Source organism: Seriola dumerili, unplaced genomic scaffold, assembly GCF_002260705.1.
Source record: "Seriola dumerili isolate Sdu_G_001 unplaced genomic scaffold, Sdu_1.0 BDQW01000290.1, whole genome shotgun sequence".
Classification (NCBI taxonomy): domain Eukaryota; kingdom Metazoa; phylum Chordata; class Actinopteri; order Carangiformes; family Carangidae; genus Seriola; species Seriola dumerili.
The window spans coordinates 1848551-1872986 of record NW_019174545.1 but is presented as its reverse complement, the minus strand read 5'-3'; the positions used below and the strand labels follow the sequence as shown (position 1 = coordinate 1872986).

General features: G+C 39.4%; 1 protein-coding gene across 1 annotated transcript in view; it reads right to left on the bottom strand.

Moving 5' to 3' along the window:
- Window positions 1-24436, bottom strand: part of frmd3 (FERM domain containing 3) — a 56775-nt gene that overhangs the window by 22599 nt on the left and 9740 nt on the right. Inside the window, exons 2-9 of the mRNA XM_022757690.1 lie at window positions 17234-17338; window positions 15798-15840; window positions 11470-11548; window positions 8452-8549; window positions 5962-6085; window positions 3324-3411; window positions 1800-1888; window positions 1142-1205 (exon numbers count right to left, since the gene is read on the bottom strand). Coding sequence (XP_022613411.1) covers window positions 1142-1205; window positions 1800-1888; window positions 3324-3411; window positions 5962-6085; window positions 8452-8549; window positions 11470-11548; window positions 15798-15840; window positions 17234-17338 — 690 coding nt within the window. The remainder of the gene's footprint in view (window positions 1-1141; window positions 1206-1799; window positions 1889-3323; window positions 3412-5961; window positions 6086-8451; window positions 8550-11469; window positions 11549-15797; window positions 15841-17233; window positions 17339-24436) is intronic.

The window sequence follows — 24436 nt, the reverse complement described above, 5'->3', positions numbered from 1 at the left end:
GGATTTCAGAACAACAATGTTTTGTGCGACTATTATTACTTGTATCTACTCACCAGTGATGACTATGTTAACACACAGAGAGAAGAGACAGAAACACAAAGATAAAACTGCATCTTCAGCCATTCATGAGTTGCCAGACAGACAAACAGGCAGACAGACTGACAAGTTAAGCAGAGATGAGAGAGCTGGTTTAAGCTTCTGTAATGAAGAGAATAGTTATGTGATTGACTGATTGATTGATTGATTGATTGATTGATTGATTGATTGATTGATTGATTGATTGACTGATTGTTTTGCTGACTGGTAGATTAAAGAGCAACCTGGCTTTAACTACAGTAATGATCATTTTCAAGTATTCTCAAGGCATCTCGCGGCAATATGAGATACCACCAGCTCTACTTTAGTTTTTTGCACAATAAAGGTTTTATACACATATATGGGGCGTAAAGCACCAGAATTGCTGCTCAGAATCTACCACAGCTCCAGACAGGATGACAACCATAGAGCGTACAGATGAAACATGTGTCCCAAATGCGAGACACCTGTTCTAGTTGTAATTTGACGCTTTGTTTTGAGTCAATATTTTCTGTCAGTGTCAAGGAGAGATGTCATATAATTCATACTTCTTCATGGGTGAAGTGAAGGAGTCTCATATTTGGGCCACAGCTGACACATAATGTGAGGGAGGAGGTTAGTTGTAACACACCCACCATCCTGTTACAGTGAATCCTGCCTGTTAAGGAGATCTGAAACAGCGACACACATATACAGTGTGTGTGATGGTGGACTAGATTACATAGACAAACAGTACAGTTTCATTGCACATTTTTTCTGATGTAAACAGTACACAGATGAAGAAAGGGGAAAAGGAAAGGAAGGAGGAAGGGAGGAAAGGAAAAAAAAAGGATGTGTAGTACACTTCGAGGTCAAAAACACAAAACTGAATCCAAATGAACACAGACAGTAACTGCGCATCTGCATCAAAGTCATGGTTGGGATCTAACAGGTCAGCATGATGATGATGACTTTAGTACAAGACTACGCAATTCATCATCATCATGGTGGAAATACACAGCACATTTTGTTCTCAATCTTTAACCCTTTAGAGGAGGAGGTGCATGCAGGAGGACTCCGCACTCACCTCTTTCTGAATCCCAATTACGTAAAAGGTTTTCCCTTCAAACTTCAGCTTGCTGACATCCACCCTGCAAAGAACCACAATGTTGTAGCTGAAAACATTTCTACAGAATCAGGGATTAAAAAAAGGCTAAATGATATGATAAAAAAGAAATTTGACAAATTTCTGTTCTGAGGCTACCAAGGTGGTTCAGTGTGATAATTCTTCATCTGGCAAAGCTTTGTTTCCTTGACAAACAGTACTGTAAAAAGTATTTTCTCAGGTACTGTACTTAAGTACAATTTTGGGGGCTTGTATTTTCTTGCACTTTGTTTAACATCCATTTTATGCTATTTATAATTCAGAGCTAAATGATGTTTTTGTACTTCACTACATTTATCTGACAGCTATAGTTGCTAGTAGAATTTAGAAATTTTACTTGAGTAAAATCTAAATACTTTTACCACCATTACCAATTCACAATAGATGATAAAAAAATAAATTACATTAAAGTTTTTACTACATGGTGTACCAGTGTCCTGAACTGTTTTACATACATACCCATACAAGAGCACAAAGCTCTGTAATGACAACTAAAGCCAAAGATCAGATTTGATAGAGGCGACACATTTAATTCTCATGCTCACAGGTTCATAATTAAGACTTAGGCAGAAATTTGTACCATTTGAGGAGGTGGATCCTCTTGTTTCCCTGGAAGACCACAAAACCTGTGGCTGTGAACCCGAGAAAGGCTGTGGAGCCTGTAAAGTCCTGGAAACACACACACGCAGCGTGAGAAGCAGCACAGGGCATTATGGGATACAGGTGGACTAACAGCGGGGAGGCAAGTGGGCCATCAATAATCTCCATGGTAATGGCACCTACACAAAATCACTCATTTGTTTCAAACTCCAACCCCCCAATTTGCAATAAATGGCATCAACAACAAGGTGCAGAACATACAGAACAGATTTAGTTTGATATAATGAAACAAACAAGTCTCCTACACTGCTGTTTATCATCTGTAGAGCTCCCTTCTTTGCTGGTGTGCCTCTCTGTATCTCTCTGTACATCACTGTTCCCCACATTTTCTTGCTTACTCTCTCTGGTTGTTAATCTTCAAAGATCTGCATGTGCATGATACTACAGCCATTTCCAGCAGACCAAATTAAAAACAGCCCCACTGACAAGACTGGAGCAGATAAAGGGGATATTCTCTGACAGACAGAATTCATATATCTGGTTAATCTGCCTAGCATGCTTTGATATGCCTGTCCATGAGAGAGTTTCCCTATTTCACACTCTGACTGGGTGGAAGATGAACACAGGGGGCGAGAATGAGAAATATTACTTTTCTTTCTCATATTCAATCTGTTTCATCTGTCACAAGAAAAAGTACAAGCAGTCCTTCACAGTAGATAGCAAGGTGAAGTGATCCACAATACTAAGTAGTTCTTTGCTCTAAAGATTTCCAGTTTTAACATGAAGATGGAGTCAGTGACATTGACTTGTTAAAGCAAATCAATAAGAATATTGATTCCTGAAAGTGATGGTTTCTGTGCAGATTTATTTTGTTTACCAAGACACTGTCGCCAGAGGTGCAAGCGTAACCTATATGGATTAGATCTGATGATAGTCATCGACCTCCCCTCCCTCATCACATTTCTTCTCACCCATTATTACGCCTCTCCTGCTGACCTCTCAGGTTTGCTGAAAGGCTGTTCTTAGTAAACTTAATCATGTGTAAATTTGTCCGTTTAATATGCAAATTAAGGGCAAACAAGCAAAGGGTAAAGAGGACAGGTGAGTATGTGTGTAATTGGCACAGTCAAACTCTCCACTGGTGCCAGAGTTTGTACGTCCACACAACTGCACAAACAACTCTGGTGAATGTTTACACCTGTGAACGAAGGGCTGCAAGAGAAATTTGTCTTCTTTCTTTCTTTCTTTCTTTCTTCCTATTCTTTTCCTTTTTTGAGTCACATCTTCCTTTTTCTCACTCTCAGACCTCCTCTCTGCTGTTCTCTGTTTAAGATCACATGCACATCGTTCTTTAAATTTCTGTGTTGGAAGTCTAAACTTAAGTAACTGAAATAAAGGAGTAAACACTGGGGAAAAAAAAGAAAGAAAAACCTTGTCAGTATCAATATCACCAGGCGTCACATCCAGACTGGATGAAAGTGGACAGTCTTCACTATAATGTTACCTTGCATGGGTGAGGGTCAACTCCATATGTTTCAAGGCTGTGAGCCCTTTGGAGCATGTTGAGTTCTGCAAATGCAGCACACTGGCCCCTAAAACAGAGGAGAGGGGGAAAAAAGGGTTATTTAAGTTGTATAGTGTAGCAGTTATAGGGTACAGATGATCTATTGTTTCATTGTAATGTGTACATACAATATAATAGCAGCACGAACTGACAAACTGTGAACAAAAAGCAGCCCAGTCAAACCCTGGGATCTGACATGTTCACTTAAATGAACAGATGTAAACATTTTCAAGAAACAGGAAGTATAATGTTCCCATGGATTCAGTGAGTTATGCTGTAGGCTACAACTTGAGCCCCTTGATTTTTTTTAGCCTATTATTCATTAACATAAGTAAGATGAATTTGCCATTAGCAGTTTCTGTTCTCAGTGTACCATTGTAAGTCCGACAACTATTAATAACTGACAGCTAATGAATTATTTAATACTGAAGAAAACTTAAAAATGGGATGATTGTCAGGCAAGTGCTGAGGCATCTTCTTCTGTGGTTTCTAAGTGGATTTATGGATATTTACTTGTAATGGACATCAGAAATAATGATTCCTCTGAAAGTCACACTGGATCTGTGTGATCCAGTGTGTGATTCTGTGCGCCTGCCTCAATTAGAAGATGAAAAAGATTTTGTCCACGTGTTTAACCAATCAAAGTCATTACATTTGCCCCAGTTTTTCATCATCTGTTGCCATTTTGTAGAAACAGACTTATTTTCAGAGGCCAATTGTTGATGCTTAACTTGCTCATTAGTCTAAGTGCTGCAAAGTCAAGCCACTGGGCGATGTAGACCGCTACTCATCAAGATGCTAGACATATAAATTAACATTAAAATTGCAGACACATATATCTGTCTATATGCACATAGAGGAAAATGCAAAACCTATTTAAGAACTTCTTGAATAAAATTCATACACACATTTGTAAATCACCTGAAGTCTCTCTCCACAGCTCAGCACTAATCTACATGCTGTTAATCCTGTCAGTCAGACCCATCGGGGCAGACAGAGGGCACTTGGCATCATCTGCCTCCGTGCTCTGGGGAATGAAGGATTTGTCTTTGATGTTCTATAATCGCTGTAAGTGTGATCATAAACCTCACAACATCATTCATGAGCTGCAGCGATGATACAAATACCCACAAGCAACCCAGTGGAGGGGGTTTATGTATATTATGTGTTACTGTATATTATGTGATCTTATGACTTAGGACTTTGAATGGGCCATCAATTCTGACATATTTTTATCTTTTTGACTGTCATTATTATATTAATGCAGAAACCTCTGTGTGCGTTAATCTCCTTTTCCTCATATTGCATTTTTATTCCACAGCCAATTTCTTTCCTCAAACAAGGTTCAGACATGTTAATAATAAGGCCAGACACAGCAGGCAAAAACATCTTTTTTTCATGCACTGCTAAAACTTGAGATTTTGGGCTATTTTGCTTCCATAACATGTCTTCTTTCAGACTACTGGGAAGAAAATGTTCAAAATACAAATTTGGGTGTGTATTTCGCTACTCGTTGTCTGTTTGCATCTATAGATTTCTCTTAAACTCACCAAACTCACATACAATACTGCACGTTGTCTGCATCAGGGGTATCGCTGGAAAGTTCTCTCTCACCTGCACAATGTTGCCAGATTCAAACATGATCATTTCCTTTGTATCAGATATTGTATCTATAAAAAGTGGTTTTCAATAAAAATCTATGGAATTTTACTATCCATATCTTTAAAGGCCAGAAATCTCCACAGTAGCACATACTGTACATACACCAGCCTTTCTCCATTCTGTTGTCTGAAAGTTTCTAAAGAGGGGTTTGTTCACATCAGCCATAGCCACAGTTATATAATATCTTATTCCTAAAAACATGGAGAAAATGTAATTTTCTTGACTGTAGATTTATGGAGTGATACAATTTTGAACCTGGCTTTGTCCAATGTTCAGATTTCGGTTCCGGAAATGTATGAAAGCTTATAAATATTTAATTAGATAATGTTTCATTTGCACATTAAAATTTCAGAAATAATGCAAAATGCAATAGAAAAAAATGTTATAATGTAAGTAATCAGCTGGGGAAGTTGCTTGGTGATATCTAGGTAAAATCTACCCTATTCAACTGTAGTTTCTTGTTGGAAAGAAGCACTGAAACATGCCAGGGTTTATAGATATTTATTGTGTCAGGACAATTTTCAGGTGACTCAAAAGCAGGGGCTCTGATAAACATGCAGAAGGACACAGAAGGATGCAATTTTTCAGGTCATTTAATATCAGCTTTCGTTCACTTTCAACTAAATCTAAACTGAAATACCCTCTGCTTTGCAATCAACCACAAATCTCTGGGTATCATCCAATTTCGTCTCTAGCCAGAACGACAGAAAGCGTTTCATTGTGTGCAGAGTAGAGAACTGTCTCCGCAGATTGTTTTGAAAGCACAGATCACAAGAGCGAGCATCCACGCTGTCACTGACATCAAACAGTAACGTGATAACAACGATGCTGCTCCAGACAGCAAACAAGCCCACCATACAAACACACACACACACACACACACACACACACACACACACACACACACGTCTTTTACCTGAGCTCGTTCTTGTGTATTTCCATAATCTTCCTCTCCAGTTTGAGGGATTGTTTAGGGAACAGCTTGAAGTCACTGATGTAGTCTGATGGGTGCTCCTCTGGGTCATAATCCCCGAGCTCAGCTGTAAGAAGAGGGAGATATCAATGTGGAACAGGTTAAACTGTCACAGCCCCTCTGTGACGGCAGGAGTTTTCCCAGTGTTTCCTGTGTCTTTCCCTGCCTGTCTTCCCCTGTGTCTCCTCCCCTTTTTTTCTGTGTGTGTGTATGTGTTTGCTTCTCAGCAGGGGCGTGGCGCAGCACTGGCTACCTGTTTCCCCATCAATCATCAAGCTCTCTATAAGAACCCTGGCTCTCCACACACTCATCGCCAGATTATTCTGCTATCCATGTGGTAACGCTCCAGGCCATTAAAGCTGCTCATCTTAAATTGTGATTACTTACTACTCGTTCTTTTGGATTATTCTTCGCTGGTGTCTCTCTCTGCCTTCAGATCTCCAGTGCTGCTGCTTGCCCCCTGCTGCTCCCACTCAGACCACTCACCTGCTCCACACCAGGCAACCACCTCCACACTCCTCCTGCATCAACCCGGATTCCTCAACCCCCCAGCATTCCCCCCGGAGCTCTCTCCCACTCTGATTTCCATTAAATAACTTTTGGTTTATACACTACTGGTTGTTCTGTGCTTGAATCTGCTCTGGGGTCCGAACTGCCTTTAGTAAGAACATAACATAAACATTTTAGAAAATGTGTATACTCCCTAAACTCTCCAACAGAACAAGAACATTTACCAAAATGTCATACTATTCCTTTAACATCTGATTTGTAGGTTTAAGAGAGATCTTTTTCATTGTATTTTTATTTCCACTGGGGTATATACTCATAAGCATCTGAGCCAGATAACCATAACAGATAATTAATTCCTTACTGAATCAAGTACAAAGTCCAAACAGTCACTAATTTCTCTCTTAAATCCATTCTTAATTAATAGTCATAATAAAGGTTAAATCAGAAACTAAGCTGGAGTTTAATTAAACAGTAATCCTCAACCTATTCTCCGGCTCTATAATCAACACCCCGACAGAGTGGGACCGGGACCTGCCCTTGTTAATCAGAGCAGCCAATGATACGCTGCAGACACACTCTGGGTCGAGATAACTCAGCCAGTTACACTGTGCTCTCTGGGGATGTGAGCCAATCACAGAGTGTTAGCGCAGTTCGGCGATTTGTGTATCAGCAAGAAGGGCTCATTTATATGATACAGCTCAGTTAATTCTTTTCTTAATCCATATGAAAGCCAGTGGCTCCGCACTCTGATTCAACATTAAACTGTTACTGCTAATTAACTGAAGAAAAAATCCTTTCTTGTTCCTTTTCCCAGTCCATATACTGTACATCCTGTGGTGTTTTAAAGTGTAGGATTACAACAGCAGTCTGGTGACTTGAAAGGCAGCCAGTTAATGAGGCAGAGACCAGACAAATGGAGGGATTTGTTTGATTGTTAGAGTTAGTTTGATGCTCTCTGTTCAGACTTAGCCTGGTTATAACAGAAGTGTTAGAACAAGCTGATTGTTACATAGAAATTAACACTAGTTGTCACTAAATATTTACATCCTGTAACTGGATGATATATCAGTTCATGCTGTTTAATAATGATGTAGTGTAAACTGGATGACATTTTAAATAACATTTCACAAAATTAACACAATACACCTAAAATGAAAAAATGCTAAATGCTAAAAGCATTAGACTGCTGGTTAGATTTGCATATCAAAACACATATTTCTCCAAATATGCATGCCCCAACAGTGTTATGTTTGGTTGGGCACCACTACAGATGTTTCCTAACAAGTCTACTAACTAACACATAACTTAAGTTTAAACAGTTCAACTCAGTTTAACAGTTAAAATAGTTGTCACTATAAAAAAGGAGTCTACACAAAAGCGTAGCGATGGATTTACAAATAGATGGGTAATCCAAACTTGATCTATAACTGAGATGGCATGACTGTCAGAGTTGAGTTTTCTGTGGGTGTTCCTGCAAAAAATGGCAGCTTCACCGCTGAGTAGATTGAAAAAGCCATGTGAAGTCTAAATACTGAAGTAAACATGTTGGCCAAGAGATTTATAGTAAGAACGTATATATCAGTTACTGAAAACACAGGGTGATAAAATGGATTGAAAGTTTGAATTAAAATGACAGTACTGAAAACTGTGATACAAGTGGTTATGAATCTGCCAGGGTCATTTATGTCCTGTCATCAACCACTGCAAACACAATGTTCAAAGTGCAGCAAAATTATGCATATATATATATATATATATATGTATAATATATATTTATATTAAAAAAACTGTCAAGCTGCTGCTTATATCCATGTGTAAATCTTAACAATTAAATTTAAGGATTCAACAGTACCATTCTAAATCACCAGTAGATTCACTGTCAAGAACTCTATACCAAATTCACTAGTTGTCATCAGGTCTCACCCTGTACGATGCAGGCTCCCAGATATGCAGCTTCAGCAAAAGGACAGAGGAGACGACCATGGTAGATATCTCTCTTCAACTGGAGGTACAGGAGATACCTGGACACACACACACACACACACACACACACACAGATAAGAAGAAAAACTGACAATACTACTTAACCAAAATGTTTTTTACGTTTCTTTCTCAAATTGAGAATTTAATTGCTTTACACTAAGGCTGCTAAGTTTTGTAAAATTATCTGTTATTATGTGACATAACACACAGTGACATTATAAATTATTCCATTATAAATAAGGAGTGCTGTTGTCTCATCATCATGATCTTCTCATCATCTTCACATTAAATATTCCACATATGGGTATAAAGGATAAAATTTATAAAGCCATTACAACCACAGTCCTTGATAACATAATGATCCGTCTGTGTTGCTACAAAAACAAGAGTATTGCCATGGAAACAACTACCTTGTAGCAGAGACTGGTACTGTAGTTACTATGGAAACAACTTCAATGGAGGCTAGTTTAGGCATGCTGCTGACATACTGACTTGTCTCGTGTTACCAAGGAAACAAGAAACGACAGTGGTGCTGAAACTGTTGCCATGGATACAGATAGTTTCCAGAGGAGATGACATCTCTGAGTCAACTCACTCATTAAACTTGTTTTTGAACTCGAGTGAAAGAAGCAGCAGGAGGAAAGCATGAAAGATTGAATGGAGCGAAAAGCTGCAGCTAAATAGTTTTATTTATAGTCAGTCTGCAGCCGCCTGACCTTCTCAGTTGTGTTTAATTTTGTCCTTCTTTATTTTCTTCTTTGTCGCATGCTGAGCTTTCTCCTCTCTCTGCCCTCTCATCTTATGTTGTCTTCCCTGAACTCTTGTCTCAATCTTACAGTATCTTTTACATGCTTCTTGTTTTATGCAACAGTCTGCCCTTCATATAACTCCTCTGTGTCGCTGTGTTGTTTTTAATCAATGAGTATATACAGAGTCATCTGCAATATTGACTACAAAAGGCTGAGTCTAAAATGTATTTCATATCCCCACCCCTTACTTTGAAAAAAAAAACGTCTCCCATTTGGTGGTTTATTATTCATATTAATATTTATTGCACTACTTAATTTTTATATAGGTCAGCAGTGCTTTGACTGCACACTGTGGGATCACAGAGGAGATTACATCCATGCAGAACACTTTTAAAGCTGAACTGAGGTAAATTCCACTGAAAGAGAGACTCCACTAAGTTTTTGGAAACTATGGTCTGGTTAGGAAAGATGGTTGTGGTTAATGAAAACAAAAACGTAGTTTTCAAGTGTGTGATGAGCCTTGAACTACTATCTCCTGCATGACAGACTGCACTAATCTGTGAGGTGAAAACTGTGAGGTGCTGAATCACCTAAAAATTTATGTGATTCCTATGCATCTTTTTTTGTTTTTGTTTTGTTTTTTGTTGTTGTTTTTTTATCTCTTGTGATATTTTTTTTTTTTTTTTTTTGGGGGGGGGGGGCTTGAGGAGGAAAATAGCCTTCAAAGGCTTCAAATAACATCCTACAAACTGGACACATACATCACACACAAATTAGCATAAAAGTTTTTGGATTTTGATGATGAAAAGAAATGAAAATTGCTCCCAAAAAAAGTTGATATTGAGGACTCTGATTTCATCACTTCACAACTTTCCAAACTAACTTTAACTTCCATGTCCACTCCTATCTCATCAGTAGATTGCCAGTGTAATGGTGTCCTTTGAAGACTCTGAGATTAACTCTAATGAACAGAAATGGACTCAAGGACAACATAAAAATGCAGTCCTCACAAACTGTTGAAATAGGCAGGAGAATGAAAAATGCACAAATACATAACAGAAACGGAAAGAAAACTCAAGAAAGCAGGAAGCTGGGAAACGGGGGAAAGGAGAATAAAGTTTTAATAACCTTGATGATGTACAAAAACACCTTGAAGTAATAAAAGTTGAGGAGAACAGGGAGATATGCCAATGTGAGCTGAGAGATGTGGAGAGACACCTGAGGGAGGAGAGGGAGCTGTGGTGACGGGGGAGGAAGAAAGAGGACAGAGAGAGACCAACAGAAGGGAAGGAGGGGATACCTTAGGGATGAAATTATGGAGAGAAAGAGTGGAGCGAGCTGTAATGGATGAAGAGAGAGAGGAAGCAAGAAGGGAAGAGAGAGATGGGGATCGATAGAGAGAAGCAGAGATGTTGAGACATGGCAGTTCAGATGGGATGGAGAGCATGAAAACATAGTCCCTGCTGAGTGAGCTTCCCTAATTATCACTATGCCTGAGAGAAGGTGTGTGTGTGTGTGTGTGTGTGTGTCTGAGAGAGTAAAGTTATTATAAACTTTGTATAAACTGTCAGTTAGTCCACAAGTTGGACTACAGCAAAGTTATTATAACAGAAATATATTTTATTATTACATACCAAACAAAAGTTATCTTAATGAAGTGAATATGTATTTGCAACACAATATATCACAAAGTCTACTTTTGTTGAAAAAGGGTGTGGAGAGGATAGCTAGCGGCCATGTTACAATAAGCTGAAACACTGTAATTCATGCACTGGATAAATAAATTGTTGGAAATTGCCAAAGTTGCCAAAAGTTGCTGTGCAATCAATTGCACAAACAGATTAAAATATATTGTATTTCTCAATCTATTTAGAAAGAATCTGTTTGTCTGATGAATATGGTGAAAATGAACAGTAAGACAATCAGGATTAGAGTAGGCATTATGTGTCAGAGGCCTTTTATTTCTTTACTGTTATGACAAAAAAAAACATAATGTAGTTCTCAGATAATGTTAGCAAACCAACCAAAGGTCCTGGAGACTATTAACCACTCTCTGGGATTACTTTTGAACCATTCCATAATGAGATTTTAAACTTCTATCAAGCTACTGACTACTTTAGTCAAGATCCTAGTTTATATAAATGTAATACAGCTGCTCTTGGTTATTTGCATCAATCATAAACCACCCGTTGTCTGTGTTGGTTTATACCTGGTAAGCTCCTCCTTGATTTTCATTGGCTCGTGGGGATAAAACTTCACCCGGAAGCACATGGTGTACGGCTGCTGAGCTGCTGAAGACAAGAGACACGAGCGTGAGAAGAAAAGGTGAAGAGACAGCAGAAATCAGGAGACAGTGAGGAAAGTTTAAAGAGAGAGTTGGAGACAGAGAGTCATTTGTAGAAGAACTGAAAAATGAGGGAAAGTTGAGATAAATGAGGGCAGAGAGGGAGGGAGAGAGGAGAATGGAAAAGAGGAGGAGAGAGAAAGGGAGCAGCGCAATGAGGATTATGTAAAACTGAAGAGAAAAAGAAGTTGGAGACAAAAAAAGAAATCACAGTATGCTTCTAATACTGATTAGTCATTTGATAATTACAGTAATTACTCATCACACACTCACACGCACACACATATACACACACACAGACACACGCACACAAAGGGCCTCAATTGAACTGGGGTCTGTCGTTTCCTTTGATCTTAGGCCTGAAGTATTTCATTGCTGACGGTGTGTGTGTGTGTGTGTGTGTGTGTGTGTGGGTGTGTGTGTGCGCGCGCGCATCGATATGCTGCAGGAGAGGATTTGAACTTACAATATTAAAATATGCACAGTAACACACATATACCTACTAACCAGAAAAAACACACAAGCCTGTACACACACATACATATCCGCACCCACAAATGCACACACACACACATACACACACACATACACACACACACACACACACACACACACACAGTCAATAATAGGCTGTGGGGATCAGATCAAACGACAACAATAGTTTAAACTTCTCCTGGGGTATCACATATCTCACAAAATACAATTTATGAAGCTTAAAGTTAAACTGACTTTATGAGACTTTTCTGAGAGTCTGCTGTTTGTTGTTCAAACACCTGATACAACCTTAATTCTTGTTTGTCAAAACATGACTGTTACTAGAGACTCCTTTAATACCAACACTGTTTTTTTTGTCACACTAACCAAGACTTTTTTCTGCCTAAGCCAATTTTGTACCCATCATTTGTGACAGTTCACCGTAAGAAGGCACTGATAAGTGTTGTCATATCGGCATCAGAAAATCAGAAAATACTCATGTTTGTCATTATAGGCTCCTCCCACTGCTCCGACACCAGACTGAGGTGTTCAAGACCAACTTCTCCTCCAGCTTCAATTATTATTTCGAAAATACTTTATAATACAATCGTGAATCAGGTACCAATAAAATACTTAATGCTTCCTACATGTACTTATATGTAGTCAAAGAAAACACGACCATAGGGAAAAAGGGAGTAACAATAACAAGTAACAACTGGGGATTTTAGAGGAAAGAATAAATAAATGAAATACATAACAGTATTTTTGTAAATGCAGGATACCTAATGTATTTCACAGTTTTCATGTCCTCCCAAAACTGTGGGAGCAAAAAAAGGTAATAGAAGGGTCTTTGGGAAAACGTCTCAGAAACTCAGATGGAGGGGTAATTATGAATTATCACAGGGGTCACTCACCAGTGCTGGGTACAGCAAAGAAAAGGGGAACAAATGTTGGAATAATGTGAGACTCATTTGTATTCACGCCGCTCATAGCAAACACGCTTACATGTGAGTTGTTTTGATTGTAAACACAGGGATCTTATTTGGAGATGCTACAATAAGATGCAAATTTATGTGATATTGTAAAGTGGGCATCAAGGATGAACTTAGCTAAAGAGACAGTGGAGGAAAAAAAAAGCACAAGGCATAAGAGGAGGAAGAGGCCTGAGCATCATCTTGCTTTGGACCAGAAATCTTTACAACGTGCCCTCACCAGTCTTTAATAGCGGGAAACCTCTGCTGTATTATCTAGCTATGGAAAACAGCACACATCTACATAATACATGTTGAGCAATATAAAAGACGCAATCCTCCCACCTGCTCCCAAAGAACATGAGCTGCTTATTTGCTCAGGCTTAAGGGACCAAGATGCTTTTTTTGAAAACATTTCAGAGAAAGTGAATTGGCAAAAGTGTATACACACACACACACACACACGCACACATGCACGCACGCACACGCATACACACATGGGCAAATGTGACGTGTGTACACGTAAGCTGGCAAGCACAAAGACAAAATAAAACACCAGCCACACATCCTAATTTGAGAGAAATCCAGCCACAGGGAGAACTGATGTGTCAGTACGACTCAGATCTATTCAACACTCCTCCTCCATTCCCTCTCTCTCATCTCGTTTTCTTTCTTTCACTCTCTGTCAGCTCCTCTCTTCTCAAACTGTCTCTCCGGTCTCCGCTTTATTCCCGCTTTTCTTCCATGATCTGACTTTTTTCTTTAGCTACGTTATCTGTCACTGTCTGTTCTCTGTCCCCTCTGAATTAGCCCCCCACACAAGCCCCCTTTATCACTATTTTCCTCGCATTTTCTCTTCCTCCATCTCTATTTTCACTGATCTCTTCAGCCTCCGCCCTCCTGTCCTCTCACACATGTTCTGATGAAGCAGAATTCACCGCTAATAGCTCCTTTATTAATTTATAACAGGACAGAAAGAACAGGACAGTCATTAAAAGGGTGGGTGAACTTCAGACAGAGACATGAAGAGAGAGAGAGAGAGCAAGAGAGAGAGAGAGAGAAGGAGGAGAGAAGAGTGAGACAGAGAGGAAGATAATTACAAAGACAGAAATATAACAGGGTAGGAAGGATGACAAGAAGAATGCCCCAAAATATTGAAATTTCTTAGTAATAAATTTTACTTTTACTTTCAGGCCTGTCTTATTTTTCATGAGTTTATTTTTGCTGATCACACTCTGTAATTTTGCAGCATCAGCAACGATTTTTTTAGAAATCCGTCTGTTAGAATGAAAGACCAAATAGAAAAACAAGAGGTGGAAACCAGGGTGCACTGGATTCTTCATAAAATGTTTGCTTTATGATTTTCTCTCCCCCTCTCATGAAGCAAAGGCAGAATAATCCTCCCTCGTCCCTTCAGTCACTCCTTTCCAGGAAGAGAATAAAATATTTGCTTCCAGAATAAAGTGACCTCACATTGTCATTTTAGAAACTCCATTGGTCAGTCACTGCAAGTGCTGAAATGTTTCATTACTTGTGTCACAGTCTGACGGTTGTCATTTTCTTATTGACTGGCTGCAGAATGTAAAGAAGACGGGTGCAACAAGAGGGGAAAGAAAGTTCCCCACTGAGCCCTGATCTCAACATCATGAGTCAGTCTGGGATTACATGAAGAGACAGAAGACACTGAGACGGCCTACAACCACAGAACAACTGAGGCAAGTTCTCCTTAAGCTCCTTAAGTGTACCGAGGAGAGCTGGTGCTCTTTTAAAGGCAAAGGGTGGTCACACCAAATACTGATTTGATGTAGTTTTTTTTCTCTTTGACTTTGACTTTAACTGATAAATAAAAAACTATTCATGGCAACACAAATGAACCAACACATGTGAGTCTGATGCAAGAGGACTCAAGGTCCCAGCTAAAATAGAGAAACACCACTGGAGAGGAGACATAAAATCTGTATCCTTTCATTTATGATGGCCAGGGAAACTTCAGTATGTTGCTGTGTGTAGCTGCATAGGCTCATGACTCAGTGTTAACTTCCCTCCGGTGCTACTTGTTCCATGAAACTTGTTACAAGTTAACCTGCACATAAAGTTGACAGTTGAGTTCTTTATCTTAAGATTGCGCTCCCCTACCACATCTACATATTCTACTTGGTGTGTTAGTTTGTTTCATTTTTTTGGACACTTGTCTCTCTAGCTGTTTGTTGTGTTTCTGAGAAACCCTGTTTTTGTCACTCTGTCTGTCTTTATTGTGTCTCTGTTTATTTCCCATTTCCCTGTGGGGTTTCTGAGAAAAAGTTCCTGTCTGACATTGTCTGCCTCTGTCACTACTCATGGCAAATGGTAATGTGAGCAGTGTGTCCTGGGGAAATAGTGGATGATAAGACCCTAGAAAAAGGTATATGGATACATTTCCTAAAGGCCATTTGTCTGTTACAACATTTTTTTTAATTCTTTGTATATCCAGCGGCATTAACACTGTTGCGTGTGTGCTGCCATGACCCTGTTAGAGCCCCTGTGGGGTTGTCTGTTTGTTGTACAGCTTGACCCACTCATACTGAATATGGCCCTCAGGAGACAAATCCAGGCCTGCATGCAAGGCATAAACAAACACACACACAAATATAAACACAATACTGTGAACGCAAACACACATGCACATGCATTTCACACTGCTCATTCTTGTATAGATGAACACTGATGCAAAAACACAGACAAACAAAAAGGAGCGGAAGGGACACTTACACTTCATCTGCCTCACCACGGGCTTATTGGGCTCCAGCCAGTGCTGAGAGAAAGAGAGCAAGAGAGATAGCAGGGAGGAAATAAAAAGACATGCATTACCCGTAAGGGTGTTGATTTGTAAGAGCAGATCAGTTAAAAACAATATGTTGGAATTCCATTGAGCTCCAGTGAGTTCACACATCAAAACTCTCGTCATGTTCTTCATGAATAACTGAATGACACATCAAAACTCAGCACTGTGAGGCAACAGAGCATAGCAAACAAATCACATCAGAAAATTCCATGTATTTAAATGCATCATTGCATTCATTTCTTTTTATGTATGTTTTCTCATTATACATGCAGCATATAAAGATCCAACTATACTGACGCTACTGGGTGATTTTTAGATTTGTGCTTAAAGTCCACGCCGTATACAAACTTGCTTTTTCTTTACTGCACTCTTTTGTACTTGTGGCTTTTAGTTTTGTGTTGTAACACCTCTTGCTGTTGTGTTATTCTGTTGCTTTTCAAATAGAGCTACAGTAGAGGCCAACCGAGCTTCTGTTCAGACAAAGCGTCTGGTCCCTTCTGTGTGTGGGCTGTTTGAAATATGGAAACTGATCTTGATGTTATTCGTCACTTGAACCTGTAATGTAATGTACTGACTGCCTCCTGACTAATATCCAACATTCACATTTTGGCAATGCTGACTCAGCAGAGCTGTTTCCTGTTAGTAGGTGTGACTATCAGTTTCTTTATTTTTGCTCTCCTACTGTGATTATGTGCAGCCATGTAGAACAGCCATGTAGAACTTGCTGGGGTCAAATTCGTGTGAACTGTAAAACATCATTTATACGCTGACGGGTAGCTTTTGCCATGAGAGGTAAAACAACGTAGGGGAATGATACAGAATACGCAGAGAGGAAAGATGTTTGCACAGGTCTGCAAAAGCTTCTACTCATTTTGATATTTCACTTTCACTGAAATATCTAATGAACACCCAGTCCAACCAAACATGGAAAATACATAAAATCATCAGACTGGAGTCTTCGAGCTCCAGTGCTGAAAGAATTAGTCGATTGATTGATTAGTCAATCAAAACAAAATCATTTGTCAGCAGTTTGGTTAATTGTTTAATTAACTGTGTAATTAACAAAAATAATTGCTCATTCAAGCTTCTTCACTGAGAGGATTTGTTTTTTTTTTCTCTCTGTTATATCTTTATATCATTTTAAATTCAGTATCTGTGGGTTTTGGACTGTTGGACTGACAAAAGAAGCAGTCTGAGCTCTGTGAAATTGTGATGGGCTTTTTTCACTTTTTGTCCCACATTGTATACACCAAATGATTATTGAAATAATTAAAAAAAAAAAAAACATATAATTGACAGATCAATCCCGACGAAAATATTAGATCCCTGCTGCTTTTGGTTGTTGTCTGTGTGTAATAGTTACCCTCTGTTTCTCGGGGTCCACATATCGAATACCAAAGTAGTCTTTCTCGAGTAGGTTGTAGTGGTTACACACATGGTCCAACAGGAACTGGCCTTTGGTGTCTCTCTGTAAAGAAATAAAACATCAGTCCAGGAAGTTATTTTGTGATTAGTCAGGTACCTCATCTCAGCAATCTTTCCAACCTGGCCGATAAAACCCATAAAACTCCCAGCTGCATCTCTGTGCCATAATCACAGAGAACAACCCCCTCTTGGGTAATATTTCTGTGATGCACACATGGTTTTATCAGGGTGAGACATGTTAATGGAAAAAAATACAGCAGCAACATTTAGGTCTCTTGGTGATGATATTTCTGGTCATATTCCACACTCAGCCTCCTTACATACCAGTAAATACAGTCCATATGCAGTTCATAAACCCAGAGCAGACACTGAGAGATCAATGATCACTTTACATTTATTACCTGTTCCTCAGTCAATATCCACTCATCACATACTGATGGGAACAAGGATTCTCATACACTGAGCTTAGCACAAGCATGTGCGTAAGCTGTGATTTGACATGCATATATGTAAAAGTAAACGCATATGGCTGGATGTTGTGTAGTTAATTTAATGATACACACACACATGTGTACATATCACACCACATACATATATATACCCACTTTTCAACCTATTGAACTTAAGCTGTCAATATGCATCAGATTGCCATTTTCATTACCATTACCATTCAGAGAAACCCCCTCACGTCTTGATTGTGTGTGTGTGTGTGTGTGTGTGTGTGTGTGTGTGTGTGTGTGTGTGTGTGTGTGTCTGTGTGTCTGTGTGTGACTGCTCTATAACCTGCTGATGGAGGTGGATTCTGTGCTCAGTTAAGCAGGACTGATTGATTCAGTAGGAAATCGTCCATTTGCCCTTGTTGTGATTTACTCACCACAGGGGACACATGCAAATGTACACACACACACACACACACACACACACACACACACACATACACACACACACACACACACACCTCTCTTTGGTCACATCTTTTCAGTAAAACAATGTGTAAAACTGCCAATCAGCATTAATGTTAGTAGGCTATGCCATAAAATCAACACAGTCTCCATGGAAACTGATTACCTCTTGTATATTTAACTGAATTAACAACGTCTTATCATGAGTGGTTTGTCCTTAGCACAATATAAACTGCAGGTGGCCCCTGTCCTGATTTTTTTTTTTTTTTGATAGTGAAGTATCACACTTCTTTTGTACTCAAGGTGCTTCATGTTTTCTGCTAACAGCTTCTCACTTCTCTCTAGAGTTGAAAATGGGTGAGAATGAGGTTGAGATGCGCCCAACATCCCTGCTGATTTCTCTTTTGTCGAAGCGATGCCACATCAGCAATGGCTGCTATGTTTCGGTCTTATTCGGCAAGCAAGCTAAGGACATTACCTTAAGTCATTAGCTTTGTTCGTTAATTCTGTGTGCGGACATTTACAGCTGATACAGACCAGGGTAAGTGTAGTGGAATGGTCGTAGCAGAAAGACACATCCAGCACTCCTGCCTTGATAGGCAGTTTGTCACATCTGAGGCTGTGACCCTCAGATGGCCTCTTTGTTCAGGCTTAAGCTTATCTGTGAGAAAATTCAGCTTTTAGAGTAGGTAAGTAAGTAAGTAAGAGCACTTTGGTCAGTGAAAGCAACACTCATACCCAGTTTGAGTTCAGAAAAGAAATTAATATCTTAAGTGGAGCTTTGGAGAAAGATGAGGAAGATCCTTTCTCTCACATTCTGCCTTCAGTATTTCTACTTTCTTTTCTGTCTACTTTCCTCCATTACTTCTGCTTTCCTACACGTTCATTCACAAATTCCTACATCACCACATCTGTCTGATAGCATTCCTTGAATCAACTTATCTTTGGATGCCTCTCATTGAAATCCTGTCATCATGTCTTTCTGACCTACTACTGTGCAACCCACAGCTTCACCATCTCCAGGATGTTTGGGGAGATTTTTCTGAGAGTTTCCACCTTCCACCTGCTGGTTTTTCTCCACCTCCAACAGCATCTAGATTCCCTCTCCTCTCTTCTGTCTTCATAAGTCTATGTTTAATGAAGACGTAATTGATACCAATCTCAATAAATACTGTTATTTACTTTTAATCGATTTCTCCTGATTGAGATGAGATCTGAGGTTTGCTTTTAGGTTGTTTAACCTCCAACTGACTTCCTGCAACTTTTTAGCCTACCAGTTGGTGTTGAATATTACATGTGACCCCTGTTTGAGGAAAGGAGAAAAAGACATTTCCAAAATGACTTTCCTTAAAGTCAGAGAAATCGTAAGATGATTATGTACATTTAGTATAAACCCTGAAGCATGAGTCACACAGCATCTAAAGCCTTTAAATTCATTAAAAGAAGAAGAGAGAGATTCTGAAATCGACACCTAACGACCATGTTCAGTTGCTGAGGTGGCCTGTGTATCAGTCACCATTCACGTCCAGTCAGTCATCTCACTTTATTTTATACAAACATTAGTTCCTGGGCATATGTTTCGTTTGGTAAACATTGCAATCTCTCGCCGAGGCAACCTTTTACATAAATGTCTCCATGAGTCATGCCCCATTTCTCAGTAAACAATCTGTTATGTGCAGTAATTGCAGTATACTGTAGATGTTGATAGAACAGCCACAAAAAGCAAGATATTTCCTGCAAATGTCACAGCAACAACTCAACAACGGTAAAAAAAGACAGACAACACACTGAGTAGAAATAGTGGCTTAACTGTCTGCAATACAACAGCTGCTTTTTGTTAACAACAAAAGCAGAGCAAACACAAAACATGTTCACAAACTGCATAATAGACACACAACTGTAAAGTAACCAACAATTTTAGGTCAAGTCACTAAACAATGAAGAAAAATTAAAAATAAAAGAAGTTCCCTGTACACAATACACAGAAGGACTTCATATATGGGCTAGTCACATAAGCACACCACACAGCGCACATTATCATATCAATATTTAATTAACCAACATTCCCAGTTGTTCATCCATTTTTACTGTCGACTGTCAGACACAAACAGCACAGCACTGTCCCCATATCAGCAGGCTATATTTATGTTGTGTTTTTTTTTTTTTAATTTCAGAATAAAAAAGAAAAAAAGATTACTTTTTCAGGAAATAGGGACTACAGTTCACAATTACAATTTTAAATTCATAACCTCATAGTCCCTGATGCTCTGTTACTTTGGTTGTTTGGGAGATCAGCTGCCAGATAACAGTTAAGAAAAACAAAAAACATTTCAATTCCCCCCATAAGGCCTGAAACAGGGAGTGTACAGAGTGACATCACATACCGGGCTATGTTGGACAAAGTCTTGTCACGTGACGAGAGGAGAGTTGACCGACAAGACAATGGCAGAGGACTTGGTGTCAAAGCAAAAGCGCCTGTTTGGCAATGTTTCAGATTTAAACCCTGTGCCAAAAGGGAAGCTGATAACATTTAAGAATCTGCAAACTTCATCTGATGAAGGCGGCAGCATCTGGAGGGAACAAACATATATTGAGCCGATTTTTGTAAAATATCAGTGGCATTTTAAATCATAATGTTCTGAATCCAGTGGAGCTGCATTAAATCGCAGAAGTAATGTAATGTAACTAATTACTTTTGCTACTGAGAAATTAGTTCAGTAATCTAAACACAAGTAACTTGCCGTACACTGTTTTTAAAAACATGAACGGCACAGTTAGGTGGATGTCCACTGTGACCTTTGTTACATCACCTTGGCAACAATCAGCTGTAAGTGATTTCTGAGACAGCATGTCCCTATTGGCTGGTTCAGGTTTACTGTTATATCACTATGACACAAGTGAGCTGCAAATTAAGTGTGTGTTCCTGTGTGTGTGTGTGTGTGTGTGTGTGTGTGTGTGTTTGTGTGCGTCTGTCTACATCTCTTTAGGATTTTCGGATGATCCCTGACAACAGTGGTACTAAGCTGTTAAATCTGAAGAGCAAACAGACAGAAACATACACAGAGGGAGGAGAAAAATAGAAGAAAGACAATGAAAACAGCCACGCTGCAAGCCATTTCTAGCCAGATCATCAAACAACACCTTTTCTCTGTCTGGTTCTCAGGGCAGACACTCGTCGGGAGAGGAGAGGCGAACTGATGCCAAGAGAGAAGAGAGAGCGGTCCAGACAGAGAGTGAAGCAGGGCCAAACACACCGAGAGGCTGAAAGAGAGAGTCGGCAAAGACAGAGCTAAAAAAAAAAAAAAAGAGTGAATAAGAGAGAGATTGAAAGACTCACTAAGATGAGTGAGGCAGAGAGGAAGAGACAGAGTGAGGAAGAGAGATATAAAGAGTCTATGTCATGTCCAACAAGGGCTGAATACATATTTTATATATCCAAAGGCTGGGCATTAAAAATTAACCTGGTCATCCTGTCTCTACATGATCTAACCTAATGACGGCAAAGTGCTCTTCTCTCTGTCTCGCTTGAACACACAGACACATGCACACACTTTAAATAGAGCCTCAGTGTAGAGTATATTCAGTTTAGCAGAAGCAAAGTGCACTTTGACGTGTGTGTGCGTTCGAGTGTGTCTATCCATCCTCTACCATTTTTTTTTTTTTTTTTTTCTCGATAAAGCAACCTCCTTAGAGCCGGGCCGAGTCCAGGCGCAGTCCAACCAAACAAGAACTCGAAGGAAAAAATAGAAAACCATCAGCATGCAGAGTATAAAAGCACACATACAGTCAATTATTTATTCCTACATCTATTCTGAATTTTTTTTTTTAAATGTCTGTTAAACTCTGACATCAAATAAGTTTTGACCTCCATATACTGCACACTGCCATAACAATTGCGGATTGAAGATTCATGGTCCCACTTCGTGCCTCTCTTCGTGCCTCATTGTATTAAATTTCTTTTTCTGAAAGATGAATCTCTGGCCAAGTGTTCAGCTCAGCCCCTGTGTGATGGCCCAACCCTGTCTCCTAGAAATGACAACTGATGTGCAACAGTGAACACGTTTTGAAGGAAACATAATGCTGACCAGATTACGTTTTCTATTAACATAATGAGGAAATGCTGTCAACGTATTTGGCAAGTTGCAAATATGTTGATACTGAACGTATAACGTACATTGATGATGTATTTGTTTCCCAAAATATCCAATTTTGCCATTGACTATTCATGTGCAGTGACTAGTGACTTCAAACACCAGCTCTGTCTGTTTCTTCAACCCATTCTCTCTGCTTTGTCCTCTCATCTCTGTATGTTTATCAAGTATCAAGTCATAAAACACAAGCTGCAACATTTTCAACCTACATGGTCACATCTTCGTCTCAGTTTGCGACACCCCAGACACGTTTGTATCCAATCGTGTCTTTCCATTGACTTTGTATTTAATTACACCGCCTCTAAAATGCGTCTCCCATTCTGTCTGAACACGTGGTAATTCCTGCTTGGAAATGACACATCTACATGCTTGTTTTGTCCCTACAGCTGTGTTTTTGTGTAGTAGTAGTAGCGTAGTATAAAATTGTGGAGAATAATAATGGAAAATAACAGGTAAAAAAAACTGATCATACAAATGGAGAATGAACGTTTATCATGTTATTTCAAGCTACCATCTTTTGATTAAAAAAAGAATTTGCAACTTTGGAAATGGGTAATAATCTTTTTTATCACGCAGCTGACAAAATATTTCTTTCGTCCACATGAACAGGAGAGTCTTTGAGGATTATGGAAATACCTTCAAACTGTGGTGTGTGTTGTTAAACAACCAGCAGATTGCCAGGGATTTATCTTCCTGAAAAATGGTTGCTTGGCTCTGTGACTCCAATGCAGTGACATTAGATGGGAGGAACAAACAGGGACTAGATCAAACTAAGCCAAATCTGTTATCCACTGATATGAAAAATGTTTAAAGTAACCTTTAAAAAGAAAATCTTGAGTGCTGTATCTTTAACATTAAAACAACTCACATACACACATACGACCCGATAATAAAATACCCATTGTTGCGGTTTGAAGCCTGTGTATGACTTGCTCTCACGCCTGACCTAAAAATCATAAACATCTCCTGACTTTACAACCACTACCAGTCAAGCGCTAGGACCCTGGGTGCCCTGGCCCAGTTAAACACCGTTTGTTGTTTAATTAATATGCATGCCAGCTCAATTATGACTGGTCCTTATCGACTTCGACGGGTTTCTTTTCATGACACGGCATACCTAATTGGCTGAAATGCAGTGAGGAGAAAGAGCATTAAATTCCTGTGATTCCCCAGTGAAGAAACCAACACATGCTCCTATCTGCTCACACAGGGTGTGTGTGTGTGTGTGTGTGTGTGTGTGTGTGTGTGTGTGNTGGTGTGGGGGGTGGGGTGGGGGGGGGGGGGGGGGGGGGGGGGGGGGGGGGTGAAGGAGAGGACACAGAGAAAGAGAGTAGTGGGACTTAAAAGATAATGATATGCCCTTCTTTACCTCCACACAAACCAATTTAAATGCCTAGACGTTGCCGTTAAGACAAATGCTACATTAATTCATGGCTTTTCTCCGTTGTCACTGCTGCTACTCTTTAGGGAAATGGAGATTTAAGACACTAGTGGACCAATTTGCTGATTTATTTGCCAATTAGGATGAGTGTGTAAGCAGGCTTTTGTCCATGTGTGACAACATTGTTCTCCTATTATTAACAGTGCCAATATTTCTAAAGCCAGATTGTGTTTACCACCCAGAACTCGAGCCCCCGAGCCAACAAATGGATCGATCCAGAGGCTTGACCAGGATGCAAGAGAGACAAATCAATGTGCTGGACGCGGGGTGTGGGAAAAGCAATGCAGAGGATGAAAGAGGAGGAGAGGACCTAAGTTAAAAGCTCTTCTCTTTCTATTCCGTGGGATGCAGAAACGCACTATTGTGTATCTTCTTCAAATATATTAACTTTCTATCCTATTAGCGTCCAGTTTTCCTTTTTTTTTATTCCCCTTAAGTGGCTTTAAGTTTACAAAAGTCATCTTATTCCACACTGTCTGAATGTAATCTGGCTTGTTCCAGCTTTTCAATGAAGCTACATGATATTGTTTACTCTGGCAGAAATATTTCAAACCCAAGAATAATTTTTATGGCTGCATAATTTCTGCCAAATGCCACTTTCCATAGATATGATCCACATTTCCACAAATTCCAGTTTGACATATTCT